We start from the raw sequence: 18238 nt of genomic DNA, 5'->3' as shown, positions 1-18238 counted from the left end.
CGCGAGCTGCGCGAGCCACCGCCAGGTGCCTACTCATCAGCGATAGCTGCCCGCCAGCCCACCAACGCCCCAAAGAGTAAACACACACTAATCAAAGCAAATTTTATTAGAATATATTTGAACCTTTATGCGATCAATTTGGGATCAAAACACTGAACTTGCAGACATGCTAATACTGAGAAATCGTAGAAATAATAATTGGAAAGGAAATAAACACTAAGCACTGTACAGAAACAACTACAGTACTAGACAGGCTGCATGAGCGACACCGTCAGCTCGCTGGAAGAGACGGCCACCAGAAGCTCGGCCGCCAAAGGATTCTCCGCTTGGAATTCCTGCCACTCGCTCGATTCAGTCGTCGCCTTCCAGTTGTCCACCACGATCCGCACCAGACGCTTCTTCGTGTCTGCATCGACGTGGGGGTTTGGAAGTCCTCGCAGCACTTGCAGGGCGCGCGGCGCATTCACTGTCCAGAGCAGCAGCCTGCACTCCTGCTTGAGCTGGTTCATGCAATAGCGCTCCGCCAAGTCCAGCAGCTCCAGCTCCAAGCCCTCGCACTTCTCCAGACGATCGGTGTACATGTACTCCAAGAGTAACTCGGCCGCGCCTTTGGACACGTCCTTCAAGTGGACGCGGCCGTCGCCGGCCTCCTTGAAGTCGCCCCCAAACATCTTGGCGAAGACGGGACTCTGCGTGGCCAGCACCAGGCGGTGCGCCGGCAACCACTCGCCCTCGACGCACAGAGAGGCGTCGCACTGGGGGTCTCCCTGCAGCCGGGCCTGGTTCAGTCTGGAGACCAGCGTCGACACTTGCACTTCCGGCGTAGCGTAGACCCTGAGCTGCACCGTGAAACAGCGCAACTCGTCCACTCTGAAAGAGGGCAGTCGCCAGTTCTTCATCCCCGGTGACATGTCTCGACTAATAGACTGATAATTTGTTTTTTCTCTTTTAGTAATGATCACTTCTAGCATCGTAGGACACGTGCACTCATACTCCGTAATACTAATTTTGGTAGGGTACCCTTCTGAATACCTTTCCGTTTGCACTGTGAAAGAGATGCAAAGCCGTGGCTCGTCGCGACTAACGGTTGTGGTAGGCGGATTCCAGTAGTAAGAACTGGGATTGAGACACATCGCATCCGGCACGTGTATCTCGGCCACCGCCAGGATGTGATGGAAGGTTGGCAACTGGCTCACCGGCATTCTGAAAGGAATAAGAAAACGGAGCACTAAGTTTACATCATTCACACCGACGATTTCCGGGGACCTGCTGCCACTGCTGCAGGACGCATACGCCACTAAGGGTTGCCGCGGTCGCGACCAGTGCACCCTTGGACCCTAGAGCCTGTTAGAGTCGTTTTGGCTGAGACATCCGGTGTGTTTCGAGGGTTTCTACGAGGTGTGTCCCTGGCTCCGGCTTCGGAACACCCATCCCAACATGGCCCCTTCCGCCCCTGGGCTGCCGCCGCTGCCGGGCTCGGGGCGCCTCGACGGCTGGGGTGGCCGCTCTGGGATTGGCTGCCGGGCTCGCGTAGGCGGCCAATGGGCGCGCGGGGTGGCGGTAACACATGGCGCCGACTGTTGCAAGGCCCTCGCGGATCAATGGTACAGTCCCAGCATCCAAAGCCCGCCCGCCAGGCCGTCAGGCCGTCAGGTGCGCATCCTGGGTGCCGGCATTGATTATCTTAGGCAAAATGCGGACCTTTCGCATTCCGAGGCAAGCAGCGCCCTAGCCTGCGCCGATTAGGCAATCCAAGTGGAGCTAATTCACAACAATTGTGTCAGAACTATTGACAACGGAGAGGAAGCTTGGGCGCTTCTAGCGCGTGCGGGGGAAAGGAGGGGTAGCGTCATGACCCCTAGTCAACGTGCAGAGCGATCCGCCTGCAGGTACGAAATAGGCAAAACGCGCGGCAAGTACGACGCGCGAATCTGTAACGAGCCGCCGTCAAGGCACGGGCGGAAAAGAGGATTCGCTCAAGGAAAATAATGCACCCCAATGGTGCTGGTCGTTCACGTCCGTGGTACATGCGTGAACCTAAAACGACACAGGAGCAATTGCCAAGAAAGGGTGGTCAAGTTGACGACGTCCTGTGTGGTCCCAGCCACTTCAAACGCAGACACGGAAGGTAAGCCCGTGGCGAGAGACAAGAGAGTGGACTGTACCCCGACTGCACCCCCACCCCCCACCCCGTCCTCGCTCCTCCCACACGGCCGGGGGTGCGGCAGCCTCCCCGACCTCCCCGGCGCGGCCCTCAGAATCACGCCAGATTTGCTTTGACCGAGCGCGCCACCGCCACGCACCCCGCGCTCCGCGCGGACCGCGAGGACCGCGAGGACCGCACCCCGCGACCACCCGGACGACGCGAGGGTCCCTGCCCGAGAGTCCTGCCGCCCCGGACGTCGTCGCGGAGGATCGAGTCGGAGCAGCGCAGCCCCGAGCCGCAGAGGCGCGCGATGCCCCGCCGCCAGTGACGTCGACGCGGGGGCTATGATGTCGGTAAGCAACGGCCGCCCTGGTGCTTTGAAATAAGGACCCCGCCGTCGCACGAGCACGGAGAAGTGGTCCATTTCTATGTCGAGGGACGTTCAAGGAAATCGCCCGTCTCTACCCCGTGCCTTGGGGAACCCCCATGCAGACTCCAAGGCTCCGCGCGTGGTGTAAAGACGGGCCATTTCTTCAAAACGACGCCTACCAGCAAATCAGGCCAATCTTTTAGCTATGGGAAAAGATGGGCCTCTTTTGCTGACCTATCTTTAAGCTATGCAAAAGATAGGCCTGTTTTGCTGGGAGGCGTCGAGAAGGAGTGGCTCGTAGTTTCTGGCGTGGGGTATCGCCTGACCCAAGGACTGCTTGGTTATCCAGGCGCTGAGCGCGGCGGAGCTGGGCGTGGCCGGGTACGGGGACTTGACGCCCTACGGCGCGCTGTGGGACCACCACCACCATGCGCCCACCTACCACCACCCGCACCCGGCGGACCTGCTGGCCGCGGGCTTCCCCGCCGACCTCTGGGTGGGCGGCGCCAACCCCCAGTCGCACCGCATGCTGCCGCAGAGGTAAGTTCCGGCGAACATACTGTTCGCACTTGCGTACGTGCCTCAAGGTGCTCGAGGGTACAAGGCGATGTGCTTGTCCGCCTCCAGGTTCGGCGGCGTGCCCGTCAACGCGGTGGGGCTGGACGGCCGCGGCGGCGGCATGCCCGGTCTCGGCGGCGGCCTCCAGGACGTGCCCGCCAAGCCCGGCCCGGGCAGCACGGCGTCCATGGGCTCGCTGAGCAGCAGCCCCAGCTCCGTGGGCAACCCCGGCGCGGGCGGCAGCAAGAAGACCCGGCGCCGCGTGGCCACCATGGCACAGCGCCGCGCCGCCAACATCCGCGAGCGGCGCCGCATGTACAACCTCAACGAGGCCTTCGACAAGCTGCGCCGGAAGGTGCCCACCTTCGCCTACGAGAAGCGCCTGTCGCGCATCGAGACGCTGCGGCTCGCCATCACCTACATCTCCTTCATGAGCGAGCTCATCGGCGGCGACGCGGGCTGCGCCCCGTCCCCCAAGCCCACCGAGGCCTACGGGATGGGCGTGCCCAGCCAGCGCGGCTACCCGTCGTACCCCCTCATACCGGCGTAGCGTGTAGCGCAGCTTGTCTGGCTCCCCTAGCTCTCCCGAGGCCAAGCAGAGCCCGTAGCCCACGCCTACGGTTTGAGCCTCTCCGCCTCCCTCGCCGAACCAGGAAACCGACGTCCCTTGACGGCCCACCCAACCCCTTGCTGCCCCGAACAACTACAGCAAGACTACTGTGTGTACTCACCTCGGTTTGCAAAAGCCTGCCTCTAAAACTCTAAGTCAATGGCACTGGAAAATAAAAAGCAAAAGAAAAGAAGACTATGAAACTTCCGAGACGTTAGAAGAGGCGGGGAGACAAGGCCCTGATCAGGACAGAGGCAGATTCGTGCATTATCTTAAAGATGGATTAATTAGATGCACGAAATAATTTGCTAATTTTGACAAAATTACGTACATTAACAAAAGTAACATCCACCTGAAGGTGATGCAAAAGTTAATTTTTTTTAAAAATCTTGATTGTTTTGTAGTTTATGGGGTAGAGTTAAAGTGTCCCCATTTCTTATCCAAACGTGAGAAAAAAATCATTTCTGCACAGAATGCTGTTATTTCATCTTTTATTGTGATATTATAGTAGAACTTGTTGAATGCATGGTAGCCACGCATGATCATCAACCAATGAATGAGTCATGCAAAGTTACCCCACATTACAGGTTACCCAGCATGTAAACAGTTACTTCATGTTATGTTTTCAAAATAAAATAATGGTTTAAACCATCAAAATCAGTGTTTTTATTCCATACAAATCAGGATCCAATGCCACTTTTTACATTCCCCAGCTATATTTGCCAGACAGATAGGAAAATAAAACAGAAATGATAAGAGTTTCGCCAGCACGGATTAGGAGACACAAGATAAAGACATGTGCACTCTCACCACCACCGCAAAGTGCGTGTTTCTTCTTTCTTTGCAGTACCCCTTCAAATGACACCGCAATATGGGGGAGAGGTTAAGACAGGACTTACCTGTGTCGCTTTCGCTAGCGGCATCCGACTCTGACAACGAACTATTGCCGACTTCCTGGTTGGACAACAACTTGTACTCGGGGCTGGTGGTCCGTCGGCGCGTCTTCATTCCTCTGTCGTCACTAATCACCAGAGAACGGATTGTCAATTCAGCATTCAACACTCCGGTCCGGTGGCACAACACAAGAACACAACAGACAGGCGTCTGTGTGAGTGAGTGTGTGTTTGTGTGTGTGAGTGTAGCAGTAGTGCCAACTGGATGAAACCAACGAAACGAAGGTTTTGCAAAATATTGATCATCAGCAGAGGAAAACTAAGCTTGAGTCGTCGGAAAAACGTAGTTTTTACATCCTTATTCTATACTATTAAATTGATTTTGCCTTATCGCACGGGGGTGAGGAGGACCAACCCCTTCCCTCTCTCCTCTCCTCTCCTCTCCTCTCCTCTCCTCTCCTCTCCTCTCCTCTCCTCTCCTCTCCTCTCCTCTCCTCTCCTCTCCTCTCCTCTCCTCTCCTCTCCTCCCCTCCCTTCCCTCCTCTCCCCTCTTCCCCTTACCCCCTGGCTTGACGCATCACCCAGCAGCTGTTGTCCACAAACAGACTGTTTATCGCGACTTCGCCGTCTCGCCTTTCGCCAGCGTGCAGAGTTCCTGCTCGTCTCCGTGTCACTCTTCGCCAAACGTTCTCCATGGCTGGGCTTGCTGCGGCGCATCCTCGCCTCCCCTGAAAACTGCATCCCCGTTGTAGGTTAAGGACGTGCAGTGAAGGCGAAGGCAACAACACAATGGAAGTCTTCCGGTCGACTTTGAAATGGGTCTACTTGTTGGTGCTCGCATGGGGTCTGTCTGCGACGTTTGCACTGTCTCACGCCGAAGATGCGACTCCTGAGCTTGTCATGGTCAATGTGGTGAGTTCATTTTGGAACCATTCTGTTGAGTTGGATCTATCCCCATTTCTTTACGCTACCTGTTCCAATCCCTTTATTGTGTCATGTCTTTCATCATGGATCTATTTACCTTCTAATAGCTCTTTCGACATGGAGATAGGACTCCAGTGAATCCTTACCCTATGGATCCATACCGCAATTCGAGCTTTTGGTCAACGGGCTGGGGTCAGCTCACCACAGTAAGCTCATGCTTTCTACGATTCTACAAAGTTTCATCAGGATTTTATCTATAACACCTTGTGATATTTTGTGTGTAGGTTGGAATGAAGCAGCATTATGAGCTGGGCCTTTGGCTAAGGCAACGATACATATCATTACTGAAGAATGACTATGCCAAATCGGATGTGTATGTTCAGAGTACAGATGTTGACCGAACATTAATGAGTGTTGAGAGCAACTTGGCTGGGCTTTTTCCTCCAAGAGGTTCAAGAATGTTTGAACCTAATCTCAAATGGCAGCCTATCCCAATCCACACCATTCCTGAACATCTAGACCATGTAAGTTTTTGAATGGTTCTATTCTGCTACTATGTACTTTTGTCATTTTGTGTTTCATCTTTAGAATACCTCGATTTTTATTCTAGGTTTTAGCCATGAAAAAGCCTTGCCCTCGCTATGATGCAGAATTTGCACTAGCAAGAAATCTGCCTGAGGTCAAGGATTTGGAGAAACAGTACCAGGGTTTATTCAAATATCTTTCTTTGCATACTGGTTCTGAAGTGAAAACTATTGAAAATGCAGAATACATCCATAGCACTCTTTTCATTGAGGTAATTTTGAATGGTACTGAAACATGTAGGTAAAGAATTGCAACCAAGATAGAAATGTACTAACAAAGTCATGATCTTTCTTCCCTCCCATTTTTCTCTAGACCTTGAAAAACTTGACTCTTCCAGAGTGGACAAAACCTGTATATCCAGAGCCATTGAGAACAATAGCTCAGTGGAGTTTTGCTCTGCCAGCTTATACCCCTGAGTTGCGTCGGCTTAAAGGAGGTAATGACAGTAGCATATTTTGTTCTTTGTTTGCTTCCATCTTTAAAAACTGCTCGGCAACTTCGCACTCGCAAATTTTTGAAAGGGTATTTAGAGTATTTTAATTATTACTTTCAGGGCCCCTTGTCAAAGAATGGATTGATCATTTTCAAAAGAAGAGAGCTGGCACTCTGGAACCAGATCGGAAAATGTACATATACTCCGCACATGATACAACTGTTGCAAACATTCTCAGTACTCTTGGAATCTTTGAACGCCATTGCCCACCATATGCCTCAACAGTGTTGGCTGAGCTTTACAGACTGAAAAATACCTACTATGTTTCGGTAAGGTTTGCTTTTCATCATAACACTATTATCAATAATATTGGTTTCACCATGCCAGTAAGTTAAAAAATTCAAAGAAAAATATTGTTTTACAGATTGTGTACAAAAACTCTTCAGAAGCTCGGACATTAACATTACCTGGTTGCTCAGAACTGTGTGAACTTGACAAATTTGTGAGCCTCACCAAATCAGTAATTCCTGAAAATTGGGAGAAAGAGTGCCACTACCACTTGTTGTTTTCATCGGAAGACCTGAATGACCTGTCCATTTCTGGTAAGTACAGTTGAATTGGTTAGCTTCAATAGCTCTAAGGATCACAGAATAATTTTTTTTTTCTGTTCTAGCATTGGCTACATCAGGGATTTTGTCTTTGATTCTTCTAGTTGTATTGATAATTGGATTTGTGAGACAAAGGCAGCAGATTAACGATCCTTTCCGCTATCAAACAGTTAGCACTAATGCAGATGCTTGAAATTTTCAACCACCGTTGAGATTGTTTGCTACCTAATTTCAATGTATTTTGTGATCTAGTCTCATGGTGTTCTAAATAATTGAGTCTTGTTGCCATTATCTTTTCTGACTTTGACTTGTACTTATGTTAATTGAAGATCTCAACTTCTTTCATTTGGTTTTGCCTTGTTTCTGTAGGTCACAAATGTGGATAATTGATTTATTACAATCAAATCTATTCTGCTTTGAAATGTCCAGTGCAAACATTGCTTTTGTATTGTATGTGTTGCTGGTGAGAAGGTTTCAGAAGGGGGTGATGTTTTGTACTTGGTGTTTTAAATGATAAGTTTTAATAGTTTGGTAATTTTGTCTTCAGTCACAAACTGCTCTTTTTATGGGTGTTAAAAATCTATGAGAATGCTCACTGCATCTTTAGTGGATGAGAGGACATAGTCATTTTTACTGTTTTAATTTGATCTCAAATTGAATACTAAATGCATTGTCCCTCTGTGCTATTTAGGAAGTGGTGGGTTGCCACAAAAGCCAAAGTGATAAATGGTGTGTTAAGTAGTAGAGGGCATTTACTTTGATCTTTAAGTTTTGCTTTGTAAGCTGATTTGTCAATCTGCTAATTGAAGTCTGTATTAAAAATTATTTTTACTTGTGACTTGCCAAATAAGCTTGTGAGTTACTTCAGTCTTGTGAATTTTTAAATATCAGACCTTATTCTTTCTAATTTTTGAAGTATTGTAGTTTGCTTTTGATCAATGTTAGAGTTTACCTTTTTAATATTGTCATATCAACTGTTTGTAAAGGAAAGAAAATTTGATTTTGTTGTAATTGGGTGATACATGATTGCATCAGGACCGAGTTGTTGTTAGATGATTAGGGCATTATGAAGACTGAAAAATATGGCTTTTATGTGCTGACTTGTCAAAAATCTTTTAATCAATTTTGATCTTTTATTTTAATATTTGAATCTGAAGGCTGTGATTTGCATTTTCCTTTTGTTGCCATGTGTGTGTGTGTGTGTGTGTAATTTTTTTTTTTTTTGTAGCCAATGAAGTCTAGTTGCAGCACAGGCTTCCTTTTCTTTTCCCTCTCTCTGAGGGTTTTGTGGTTTCCGTTAAGAGGTCAGGAGTGTCTTGCAGTTTTACTAAGTGATGTTTTCCAATTGTGTTCATTTTATGCATGTGGTTGGTTACACTGGCTTTTCTTGAGAGGAAAATAAATGTGCATCAACCAAGATGTTGCTCTGTGTTTCATTTCCTTTAGAATCTAAAAATATCTGTCCATCCAGTGGTGTGCAGTAAATCTATGAATTTGGTTCCTTATTGCCTTCAATACCTAAATGTAATATAGAAAGGCACTTAGGGTGACTTGCTTGATTGAACACACAAATCAGATATAGATATTTAATGAAAATAAAGGACAAATTACAACTATGGCTTGCTTCAGCTAAGTTTGCGGAACATTACTTCGGTTTCCTGTTTGGATCCAAGTTCCTACCCGGCATATCTTCAAAATGATCACCATATTGTGGGTAAGATTCCATTCCTTTAGGCTTCATAGGAGTATCCAATAGTTTAGCACCCTCCCTTTCGGCCTCGAGTTTCTTGGCATTTTCTTTCTTCTGTAACATAATTGCATAATTTTTGGCAAGCTCCTCAGGTGTGGGAGGAACCTTTCTCCTGCCCCTCAACCAAGCCTCCCATTCTGCTGGTAATTCTTGCATGAAATCCTCTTCTCCACTGGCGGGCAAGTAATATCTCGAAGGCTTAGTCCTATGCGATATTGAAGTAGGCTTGGCTTCAAAGTACTTGTTACCTAACATGTCTTCACCCATCAATTCAGCCTTGGAAGTTCGAGGTTTGAAAGAGTCTATAAAACTACACCAAGCTTGATACAAGAGCCTACGCGGTGGTTTTGCCATTTCACCGTTCTTGACAGAGAAAATAAAGATGTAGATGCTCTTCGAAAGGAACAGTAGTCAACCAGAAGATAACCTCTCGTTTCACACAAGATGCATCAGTTTCTTTATTAATTGGTGAAGGCAAATGCCTCGAACCTGAAAAATACAAAGCATGGATGATAAATCTTGCAATGACAGTCACCTCAATCTGCTCAAAATCAAATTACCAACAGTTTTTAGTTTGTTATTACACTGTCCTTGCGTCGTCGCTACAATACAAGCAGACGACGTAGCGCACTATTCACACGATAAAAATAATATTCGCATTGAAAATTTCTCATACAGCATCCACTTTTGGCCCATCCGCGGTTCCGTGGCAAGGCGGCGGAGCGTCCCTTGCTCAGTCTTCCTTTGTTGTTCCCACTTCCTTTCGCCGAAGCCGTGAAAATGAAGTAAGCGCTCTCGCGGCCGTTATTTATCTTTGAACATCTGCCTAAACTTTTCTGTTTTATCATTTACCTTGTGTTCAGAGTAATCATGGAACCTTATTTCCTGTTTTCAGGGTTGGATTGTGCGTGTACAGTGGGTACAAAATCTACCCCGGCCATGGCAAAACCATGGTCAGGGTTGATGGCAAGGTATGTTCCTCCGATTTCAATGTTACTTTTATCTCAATCTAAATTATCGTCTGTATTAAACCCGCCTTGCTCCGTTTTAAATGCATCTAATTGAACCACAATCCTGTCAAGATTCCCTCTAAGTCTTGAAAGTAGAAACGGGTGCTTAACCTTAGCTTGCTATGTTCGTACAATTCCACGTTATAAGCCACGTGTTATTGTTGTTTTGCCTCTTTTGAACGGTTTCCTGTGGCGGTGGTCCCTTTGCCAAGTTTTTTGTTCGCGTGTCTCTCAGATCTTGATAGTTTTGGATCTATTTTCATGTATTACACTCACTGCAGGTGTAGTGTTTACTGTCATTATTGGTTATGTTCGCCTTAGGATGCCGGGTTTTTCGTAAATGTCGTAACGATTTTTTTACCTCAAACCCGGATAAATTTTTACGGTCAATACCTAGCGTTGCTGTAACCACTGAATTTCCGTTTCTCGTGTTGCAGTCCTTCACTTTCCTCAACTCAAAATGCGAGGCTGCCCACAAAATGAGGAGGAATCCCCGTAAGGTCACATGGACTGTTCTGTACAGGTGAGTTTGGAATTCGAGTGACAGAGTGTGGAAACTGTCATCCTGTAAGTCTGTTTCTGATAATACTGAACGTTCATTTTGTTTTCAGGCGTAAGCACAAGAAGGGCCAGGAAGAAGATGTTGCCAAGAAGCGTACCCGCCGTACCCAGAAGTTCCAGAGGGCTGTTGTAGGTGCCACCCTTACTGACATCTTGGCCAAGAGGAATATGAAGCCCGAAGTGCGAAAGGCCCAGCGAGACCAGGCTATTCGGTCAGTGTTTACATTTATTTTCTCTGCTGATTCATTCTACTGCTTGAGTTGATCAGGTGTTAAACCAGTTCCACCTCTCAATTTTGAAGATCACAATGATCACTTTCTACTTGTATGCCTTTATTTGTCTGTGGCTCCCTACTTTTATTTCAAATTACTCCCTCCCTTAACCTCTGCTGGCAAATTTGTAGCTGACATTCAAAATTTTGTTTAATTCATGAACTGTGATGTCTCATTATTTTCTTTAATATTTAAGGCCCCCTGGTGGTCATATCTAACAATGTTATCCTTTTGTGAACAGTGCCGCCAAGGAGTCCAAGAAGGCTAAGGCAGCAACAGCCAAGAAGGCCCCCGCAGCCAAGGCCAAGGCACCCCCTAAGCCCAAGGCTGCCAAGGTAACACAGAAGAGTGCTCCCCGTGTCGGTGGCAAGCGATAAACACCAATAAATTAAGTGATCAACTTTCTGTGTTTCATTTGAAATCCATATATCCTTTCGAGTGCATTGGAGAGAAATTTTCAAGACAAGTTAAGGTTTAACTAGCTTTATTAATTGTGTATTATGATATGACAATCTTATTATAACTTAACATTGTTAGAGGAAGCTCATTGTCTGGAGGTTATTTATATTTAGGTCTTATTATTGGGCTATTATGTAGTGGTCTTCATTGCGACCTTCATTTTCCCTGTGCACATTTCCATTTAACTTGGCACTGGTGAATTTTGAACTACTTCTTGGCTAAACCTGTGTTGGGCATAGCTTCCATTTCTTGCTTGAGTACTGACAATCTCGTCAAACAAGTGTCCCTCCATTGCCTTCTTTCCTGTAGCTTATCAAGTGGGATGCTGTCACACAGCTGCTTATGCACTGTTTTCAGTGTTTCATTCTGCATGTGAGGAATTGGGCCCATAGACTGGCTGACAGAGTAGATAGTTGGAGCATATCTTTCACAGTAGTTTTGCATTCCTGTGGGCAAGGGCAAGGATGGTAGCGATAAAGTTTTGTTAACATCTGAACAGCATGTCAGGTTGGTAAAATTACTTACCTTCTGCATTCAGGTGAGCAGTCTCCAGCGCTCCCAAAAATGCATACCGTGGGCCAAGGCCCTCAGACATGACCTTGTCAACATCCGCTACATCCAGAACACCCTCTTCCACTTGACGCCACACTTCATTGAGGATGACATACCTAGAAAACTTACTTAATTGAAAAATCAAACATAACTAACTTATAAGATTGAATGGAAGGGACCTTACTGAATTCTGTTGAGAGAAAAGCCAGGTACTTCTTTCTTCAAAGAAACTGGAACCTGACCCAATTCTTGCATGATAGACCGAACCTTCTGTGGGACCCAGCTTTCAGTGTAAGGTGCTGGCACTATTTCGACCATTCGGACATAGTATGGTGGGTTAACCTAGATTAATTTCTCAGTAAGTCGAAGAAATATTTATCAGAATGGACATCAGTACAATCAAGGCTACTCACAGGATGGGAAACAATGAATCTCTCTTTGTTCTTCATATCCTTGCTCAAAACAGATGGCATATGGGTTGAGGTTGAGCTTGAAATGATGGTTGGTGCTTCCACAACTACATCCAAGTCCTTGAGTGCTTTCAATTTAATAGCAAGTACTTCGGGCGTGCATTCTTGCACAAGCAATGCACCTGAAACGCATTCCTTCAAACTGGATGTTCCTGAAAATAAAATTGAAACCAAGTTGTGACTTTCAAAATTTAATGATGTATTTGGATGTGCTGCTGCTTTCATTCACAACACTTACCTGAAATAAGAGCTACCTGCTCCTTTGCCGATCTTGAACCACGCAGAAGTTTAGATTTCTCAAGCTCGTACAACTGCTTTTCTATTTCAGCCAGGGCAGATTGAACCTGTTCGGGTAGGATATCAAACAGCCGCACCTTGTAGCCAGCTCCAGCAAACAGCATGGCCCAGCTTCGGCCGATGAGGCCACTGCACACGAAAAAAACAGCATCAGCACAGGAATGATAACCTCTCTGCACTGGACACTTCACCGCGTATTTCAAATCCAGAGAGGAAGCGGAAACAGGAGAGTATGAAAAAGTGATGGAAACGAAAGAGACTTGGGCAACGCTGCCAGATCACCAACGTTGCCACCCTACGCCCTTCCCTTGGCGCCAGCATAATGATGTTTCCGCGAATCGTAGATCAACTAGCGTTTCTCGCTCGACGCCTGCTTACCTTCCAACGATGCCGACAGTTTCTGCCATTTTCGATTGCCTAGTCTTCTCGCCGAGCTAGACGGGCGGACCGTGTTGACAGGGGATCGTTTGTCGGGTGACTGCTACACTGCTGCGGAGGACGCCTTTGCTTCTCGGTCTCGTTAGCTGGTGTTAGCACACAGGGCACCGCGGGGTCGCGTTGTTTACCCGGCCAGTTTATCTGAGGGCTGCGTATGAAGGGAACCGTTATCACGAAAAACTGACTGTTCGGTGTCCTGACGGCCTGGCGCCCCGCTCTCTCTGCTGTCGCGAGCGGAGAAATGCTTTCGCTCGGTGACCGCCTGACGCCGACGCCTGACCGGTGGCGCGAAGCGGCGGGCGGCGCGAAGGCGACGCGACAGAGGCGTGGGCGGAGAGGCGGGGGGTATCGCCGTGGATGGGGACCGGGACCGGTCCCTCGGGCCAGCCGACTGATTCCGTCTCGCTCGCACCTACACGGGACGCCCTCGGAATGCGAGAGAGACAGCGCGACGAAAACGACTCTCGAATCAGTCTACAGGGCAGGGGGCCTCCGCCCCGCCAGTGAGTCCAGTGCAGTGACGCGAGACGGGTTCCACCAGTTCTGCACCGAGAGCAAAGACGGAGTAGCAGCACGTGTTAACCAGCGCAGCCAGCTCACTCACTCTCAACACCGCCACGTCAACGAGTATTCCTCACACGAACATACGACGTGCCTTAGCGACAAGCCTGTCTCGGATTGGTCGAAAGGTAGCGGGGAACCCAACCGCTCGGCCAATCGGGTAAGTTCGGAGAGCGAGCCTGTCCGGGCAAGAGCATTCAATATTCAATGGGTCGCACGCAAACGGTCCAAGGAGGCGAGGCGACCTCTGTGGTGTCGTTAAAGTGACTGCAAATCTTTGCAGTGTGGGGCAAGTCGTGTGATGGGATGCCTACCTCCCAGGCAACATGGGCGCCGGTAGGTAGGCTACACTTCCGACACGCTTGTCGAACAGTCGGTGTCACGCGCATTGTTTCACTTTAATGCAATGACATCACTTACAAAACACAGTCAAAGAATTAAAACACGAACACTAAACGAGTAACTGGGCTACAAGTTATACAAAACACATACTAGTAGGAGCACCGTAAAAAAGAAAAACCACTGAAAACACGAGCTAACAACGGAGCAGGAAGGAGGGGGCGGCATTATTAAAACACGTCGTAGTCCTCGTCCACGATGTCGCCCTCCGAGGCGCTGGGCGCGCTGGGCCAGGGGCAACACGGGGGTGGGGAGCGGCGCGACGGGGTGGTCTCGGGGGCTGGGGCGGCGGGGGCCGAGTCCCTGGCGGGCGGTGCCGGCCCGGGCTCCGGCGTCAGCGGGGCGTACTCGATCCGCCCGATCGGTCGTTCGACGAGCCGTTGCGACGCCTTGTAGTGCAGCACCAAGGTCCACTGCGGTCCAATCAGGGCATCTCATCAATTGGCCAGGCGCGGCTCTCTTTCCCTGTCGCACTCAGTGGGCGCTCCGTAGGGGTGCGAGAGAGACGGCGGCGAAACGCTGTTCGGCCTCAGTCCCAAGGCCCGAGGCTCACCTCAGTGAAAACGACGCGATCCTGAGGCGGCGGCGGCGGCTGCTCCGTCATGGTGGGCTGCAGCAGCCACGGGTGTTCCTGCATCTGCTGCTGCTGCTGCTGCATTTGAATCAACTGCTGCTCCTCGATATGCTGTTGCTGTTGCTGCTGCATTTGAATGAACTGCTGCTCCTCGAGGTGCCGCTGCAGCTGCTGCTGCACCATCTGCATCTGCTGGTGCTGCATCTGGTGCTGGAGGAACTGCAGCCGCTCCTGATCGCGCAGCTGCTGCAATTGCAGTTGCTGCTGCTGCTGCATGAACTGCTGTTCGAGTTGCGTGGCGTTCATCTGGAGGCAATAGGGATGCAGCTTGGAAGGCATCGGGAGAATATTGCTAAGTCGAGAGGGGGTGGGGGAACTGTACAAGGTAGCGCAAGTTAAAGAATCAATTTGGGAGCGCCACGTGTGGGGTGAAAGGGGAGGGAGGCGGAACGAGAACAGAGATAGAGGCGGAGCTACCGCGGACCGCACACCAAATTCGCCACGACTGAATCATTGATGAGTGCAATACCGAACTTTCACAATTACCTGCATTATTTGGTACACGAAGTCAGACGCGGAAAACGTGGGCGGGCTCGGATCGACCTGTGGAACAGAGCAGCCGAGAGCGGGCAGGGCTGCCATCCACGTTCTTCCTAGTGGCCTCGAACACGTTGATCAGACATCATCTATTACCTCCATCGGGGTCGGCGCGTCCGGTGCGTTCGCAAACGAGAAGGACACTCCGCCGTCCGGCAGCGGAGTGCGAAACACAGGGAACGCCACGAAAACCTGCAAAAAGGCATCAAATGAATGACTGAAATCGGTGCAGGGGACGGATTTCAAGGTAGCGCTTCATTTCGCAGTCGTTTTCGTCGCTCTGTCTTTCTCGCACTCATGGGACGATCTCTGTGGGTGCGAGAGAGACAGAGCGACGAAAACGACTCTCGGGGTGAGTCTGGACCTGCTGCAGCGCCAGCGCGGGCGGCGCGGGCGGGGCGGGATGGGAGAGGAACAGCCCGCGGAGCACGCCGCTCTCCTCACAGCGCCGCCATCTGGCGGCGGCAGACCAAAGCTTTCTCAATTATTCACAGGATACGAGGGGATGCGCTGCGCAGTGCCGGGCAGCGCGATTCCCACCAGTGTAGCCTACCCGAGACACACGGTGTGGTCAACGTAGTGACAGGAGAGCGACTCGCGGGCGGAAATGTGAATCCGTTACCTAAGGCCGAGTTCGGAGGTCGACCTCGCCCCGAGCCCTGCTGAGTGGAGGGAGGGGGCGGAGCGGCGCCCCGCGCTGGGCGCCGTGCTGGAGGCCGTGCTGGACAACGTGCTGGACGCCGTCCGCCGGCTTAGCCCGTGCAGCGAACGCCGAGGCCCTGCCGGGGGCCGACGCCGGTGCCCCAGCCCAGGCCGGCGCACGACGACGGCCGGGGTCCGCGACGTCCGCGACGTCCCTGGCCGCGGACAGGCGCTGGTGCCACGTGTTGGTCCGAGCGTGCACGCGCGTGCGGGAGGGCCCTCGCCGGGCGAAGCGCACGACCCTGGGCACGGCCGCCGCCGCCCCCCGAGCGCTGGCTTCAGCTCGACAGAGTTCTTGGAGAAGAACTGGAACATCTGGACGCGCGCGCGCACACATTCACCATTTACCCTCGGAGGCATAAACCTCCCACTGTCGAAAGTGTTGCCAACTTTGTTCGCCATGCACCAACAACGCAGACTTGTTTTTGACTATTTTTCGACGCACTTGCTTTAGCTGGTCCCGCACCGTCCTCCAGTCCGTCGCCGGCGCGGATGACCGCCCCGATGCGCCTTCTGCCCGCACTGCGCTCTCTGACTCCGGGGGCGGGGGCGGCGGCGGGTGTAGGAGCGGGGACGGGTGCCCGCAGTCGGCTTCGAGGGCGGCTCTCACTGCGCCTCGCCCACTGGAGCGCGCTGCCGACTCGGCCAGTCGACCGGACTGCTGCGATGCCGCTGCCCTTCCACGGTCGTATCCTGGCGCGGCTCGCGTCCACTCGCCCAGTGAAGGGGAGAGGCTGCAGCCAAGTGGGAAAGGCTCAAGCCGGCCGAGGTACAAACACCCGCAGTCATTGCGACTATTCCTCGCGCCGACCAGGAGTTTACGGAACAGAAACAAGAGACAGTTTCATCTGGCCTTGGTTTCGTCTCTCTCCTTTTCCCAGTGGGATACGATTGGTGGTGCCAAACGCGGGCGCACTGTTACTACTGTACCCTAGAGAGCTGCGCGCTGGGCCGAGTGTTGGGCCGAGGGTTGGGCCGAGGGTGGGCGACGGTGGCGGTGCTGGGGGTCCGCCTGGCCTCGGCCTTGGAGTCGGTCTCGGTGTCCACCTCGGTGTCCACCGAGGCGGGGGCGTCGTCGGAGTCGTCGGCACTGCCGTCGCTGCCCTTTTCCGGCCTGAAACTTACACCTATACGATTTACTTCTCTGCCGGAGAGATCACTGTAGAACGAAAGTTACGTCCACTCGACTGTGATTTGGCTATTTCATTTTCAGTGAGTGTGCCGATGGAATCGACCAGATCCCGAAGTTTTAGTCGATTTGAAGTAACTTTTTTCCGACAGTGATCTGGAGAGCAGAGCGGTAAACCAGAACCAGCTTCGCACAATAATCACTGTGGCTCTTCCACGAAGCGAATGAATAAGTAAATAAATTGAATGGCTGAGGGCCAGAGAGTGCCAGAGAGGGCCAGAGAGTGGACACACAACCTTGAGGAGAGAGACTTACTGCCGCTCGCTGCCCAGCCAACCTGCAACGGAGGAGGCAATCGTGTTAAGACGCGAAGGAAATGCGGCGTCGTGTCATCGCCCCGTCTTTTTTCCGAACAGGGCTTTGTCGCTCTGTCTCTCTCACGCCCCTGCCGGGCGCCCCACGAGAGCGAGAGAGACAGAGCGCCGAGGGCACTGTTCGGAATCAGGCTGCTGTCTCACCTGTTCCAGTGTGCCTTTGAGCAGCAGGCCCCCGCCGGGCTGCGGCAGGCTGCAGCTCACACCGCGCGCCACCGTCGGCCGAGACGGCGCGGCTTCACGGACTTCTTGACCTGCTCCGCCGGCCCCGCCAGCGAGCCCAGCTAGCCCAGCTTCACCTTGCGCCTCGCCGGCGTCCTTCCCCAGGCGGCACCGCTCCAGTCTCCTGGAGAAAAGAGAGCTAGAAGCTGGAATAAAAGAGAGGAATGAGCGCGCCGGAGAGAGTCTGTGAGAGGCGGTTCGGGTTACGTCAAGTTGCGTGAGCGAAATATTGTGCAAATTAGTCGCGCGCAAATTACGGCAATATAAACATTTGGCGAAGGGCAACTACTCTCTAATGAATTTTGTCATGACACGTTCTACATTCAGCGTCAAAAACCGTAATGTGGGCAAAATGTGTGGCAAACACAGCAGACATCTCCCAGCATGTTCCCACAATGATTGTGCGCAAAATGGTAGAGTGGGTCACCCCGTGTCATTTGGGGCGAACGGGCCCAGCGCCTGCCAACCGCAGGGCGGGCCGACCCGCCACACACCGCTGGCTGCGGGCTGCCTGCCTGGCACGCCGCATGAAGCCGCGAGCCCACCACCAAGCCACCAACCTCAGCCGTGGGCCCGTGGCGGTGGGGCCGGTGGGGCCGGTGGGCCGGTGGCGGTGGAGCCCGCGGCGTGGACGGCGGGGAGGGCGGTCGCTGAGGTCGTCGGAGTTGACGCGTCGGTTTGCGTGGCGGCCTCCAGCTGGGGGCATTGGCGGCGCCGCCGGGGCCGGGGGCCGCGGTGCGCGGA

The 18238-nt window shown here is 51.5% G+C and overlaps 7 protein-coding genes across 9 annotated transcripts; 3 read left to right on the top strand and 4 right to left on the bottom strand.

The window, feature by feature from the left end:
* Positions 1 to 87: 87 nt before the first annotated feature.
* LOC117643693 (speckle-type POZ protein-like) lies at positions 88 to 4741 on the bottom strand. 2 transcript variants are annotated; one of them, XM_034382736.1, is made up of 4 exons: positions 4584 to 4741; positions 3806 to 3849; positions 1033 to 1203; positions 88 to 870 (listed from the first exon to the last, which is right to left on the bottom strand). In XM_034382736.1, exons 3-4 carry the CDS (start codon positions 1200 to 1202, stop codon positions 246 to 248), a joined length of 795 nt encoding a protein of 264 aa, XP_034238627.1. In that variant the 5' UTR covers position 1203; positions 3806 to 3849; positions 4584 to 4741; the 3' UTR covers positions 88 to 245. The 2 variants fall into 2 exon arrangements, with proteins under 2 accessions (XP_034238627.1, XP_034238626.1); XM_034382735.1 differs by having other exon boundaries at positions 88 to 1203.
* On the top strand, positions 2429 to 4341 carry LOC117643694 (protein Fer3). The gene is made up of 3 exons (XM_034382737.1): positions 2429 to 2499; positions 2866 to 3056; positions 3144 to 4341. Exons 1-3 carry the CDS (start codon positions 2491 to 2493, stop codon positions 3622 to 3624), a joined length of 681 nt encoding a protein of 226 aa, XP_034238628.1. The 5' UTR covers positions 2429 to 2490; the 3' UTR covers positions 3625 to 4341.
* Positions 4742 to 5116: 375 nt separating the features above from the next.
* Positions 5117 to 8547, top strand: LOC117643444 (prostatic acid phosphatase-like). The gene is made up of 8 exons (XM_034382354.1): positions 5117 to 5489; positions 5609 to 5707; positions 5786 to 6025; positions 6112 to 6297; positions 6399 to 6522; positions 6640 to 6848; positions 6944 to 7121; positions 7193 to 8547. The coding sequence occupies exons 1-8, from the start codon at positions 5367 to 5369 to the stop codon at positions 7318 to 7320; spliced, it is 1287 nt and encodes a 428-aa protein (XP_034238245.1). The 5' UTR covers positions 5117 to 5366; the 3' UTR covers positions 7321 to 8547.
* Positions 8548 to 8699: 152 nt separating this feature from the next.
* LOC117643448 (NADH dehydrogenase [ubiquinone] 1 alpha subcomplex assembly factor 2) lies at positions 8700 to 9582 on the bottom strand. Of its 2 annotated transcripts, none has more exons than XM_034382359.1 (2): positions 9442 to 9582; positions 8700 to 9366 (listed from the first exon to the last, which is right to left on the bottom strand). In XM_034382359.1, exon 2 carries the CDS (start codon positions 9229 to 9231, stop codon positions 8773 to 8775), a length of 459 nt encoding a protein of 152 aa, XP_034238250.1. In that variant the 5' UTR covers positions 9232 to 9366; positions 9442 to 9582; the 3' UTR covers positions 8700 to 8772. The 2 variants fall into 2 exon arrangements, with proteins under 2 accessions (XP_034238250.1, XP_034238248.1); XM_034382357.1 differs by having other exon boundaries at positions 9438 to 9574.
* Positions 9510 to 11121, top strand: LOC117643447 (60S ribosomal protein L24). Its single transcript, XM_034382356.1, has 5 exons — positions 9510 to 9662; positions 9773 to 9848; positions 10325 to 10410; positions 10499 to 10660; positions 10962 to 11121. The coding sequence occupies exons 1-5, from the start codon at positions 9658 to 9660 to the stop codon at positions 11095 to 11097; spliced, it is 465 nt and encodes a 154-aa protein (XP_034238247.1). The 5' UTR covers positions 9510 to 9657; the 3' UTR covers positions 11098 to 11121.
* A 66-nt stretch (positions 11122 to 11187) lies between these two features.
* LOC117643446 (lambda-crystallin homolog) lies at positions 11188 to 13218 on the bottom strand. Its single transcript, XM_034382355.1, has 6 exons — positions 12877 to 13218; positions 12440 to 12627; positions 12145 to 12353; positions 11916 to 12073; positions 11705 to 11847; positions 11188 to 11625 (listed from the first exon to the last, which is right to left on the bottom strand). The coding sequence occupies exons 1-6, from the start codon at positions 12903 to 12905 to the stop codon at positions 11387 to 11389; spliced, it is 966 nt and encodes a 321-aa protein (XP_034238246.1). The 5' UTR covers positions 12906 to 13218; the 3' UTR covers positions 11188 to 11386.
* Positions 13219 to 14066: 848 nt separating this feature from the next.
* On the bottom strand, positions 14067 to 17765 carry LOC117643966 (transcription activator MSS11-like). The gene is made up of 9 exons (XM_034383153.1): positions 17752 to 17765; positions 17417 to 17508; positions 17214 to 17235; positions 16700 to 16883; positions 16215 to 16304; positions 15164 to 15259; positions 15017 to 15073; positions 14450 to 14776; positions 14067 to 14309 (listed from the first exon to the last, which is right to left on the bottom strand). The coding sequence occupies exons 1-9, from the start codon at positions 17763 to 17765 to the stop codon at positions 14067 to 14069; spliced, it is 1125 nt and encodes a 374-aa protein (XP_034239044.1).
* Positions 17766 to 18238: the final 473 nt, after the last annotated feature.

This window comes from Thrips palmi, unplaced genomic scaffold, assembly GCF_012932325.1.
Source record: "Thrips palmi isolate BJ-2018 unplaced genomic scaffold, TpBJ-2018v1 HiC_scaffold_17, whole genome shotgun sequence".
NCBI lineage: Eukaryota > Metazoa > Arthropoda > Insecta > Thysanoptera > Thripidae > Thrips > Thrips palmi.
Note: the sequence above shows the minus strand (reverse complement) of the source record. Positions and strands in the feature narration are given on the sequence as shown.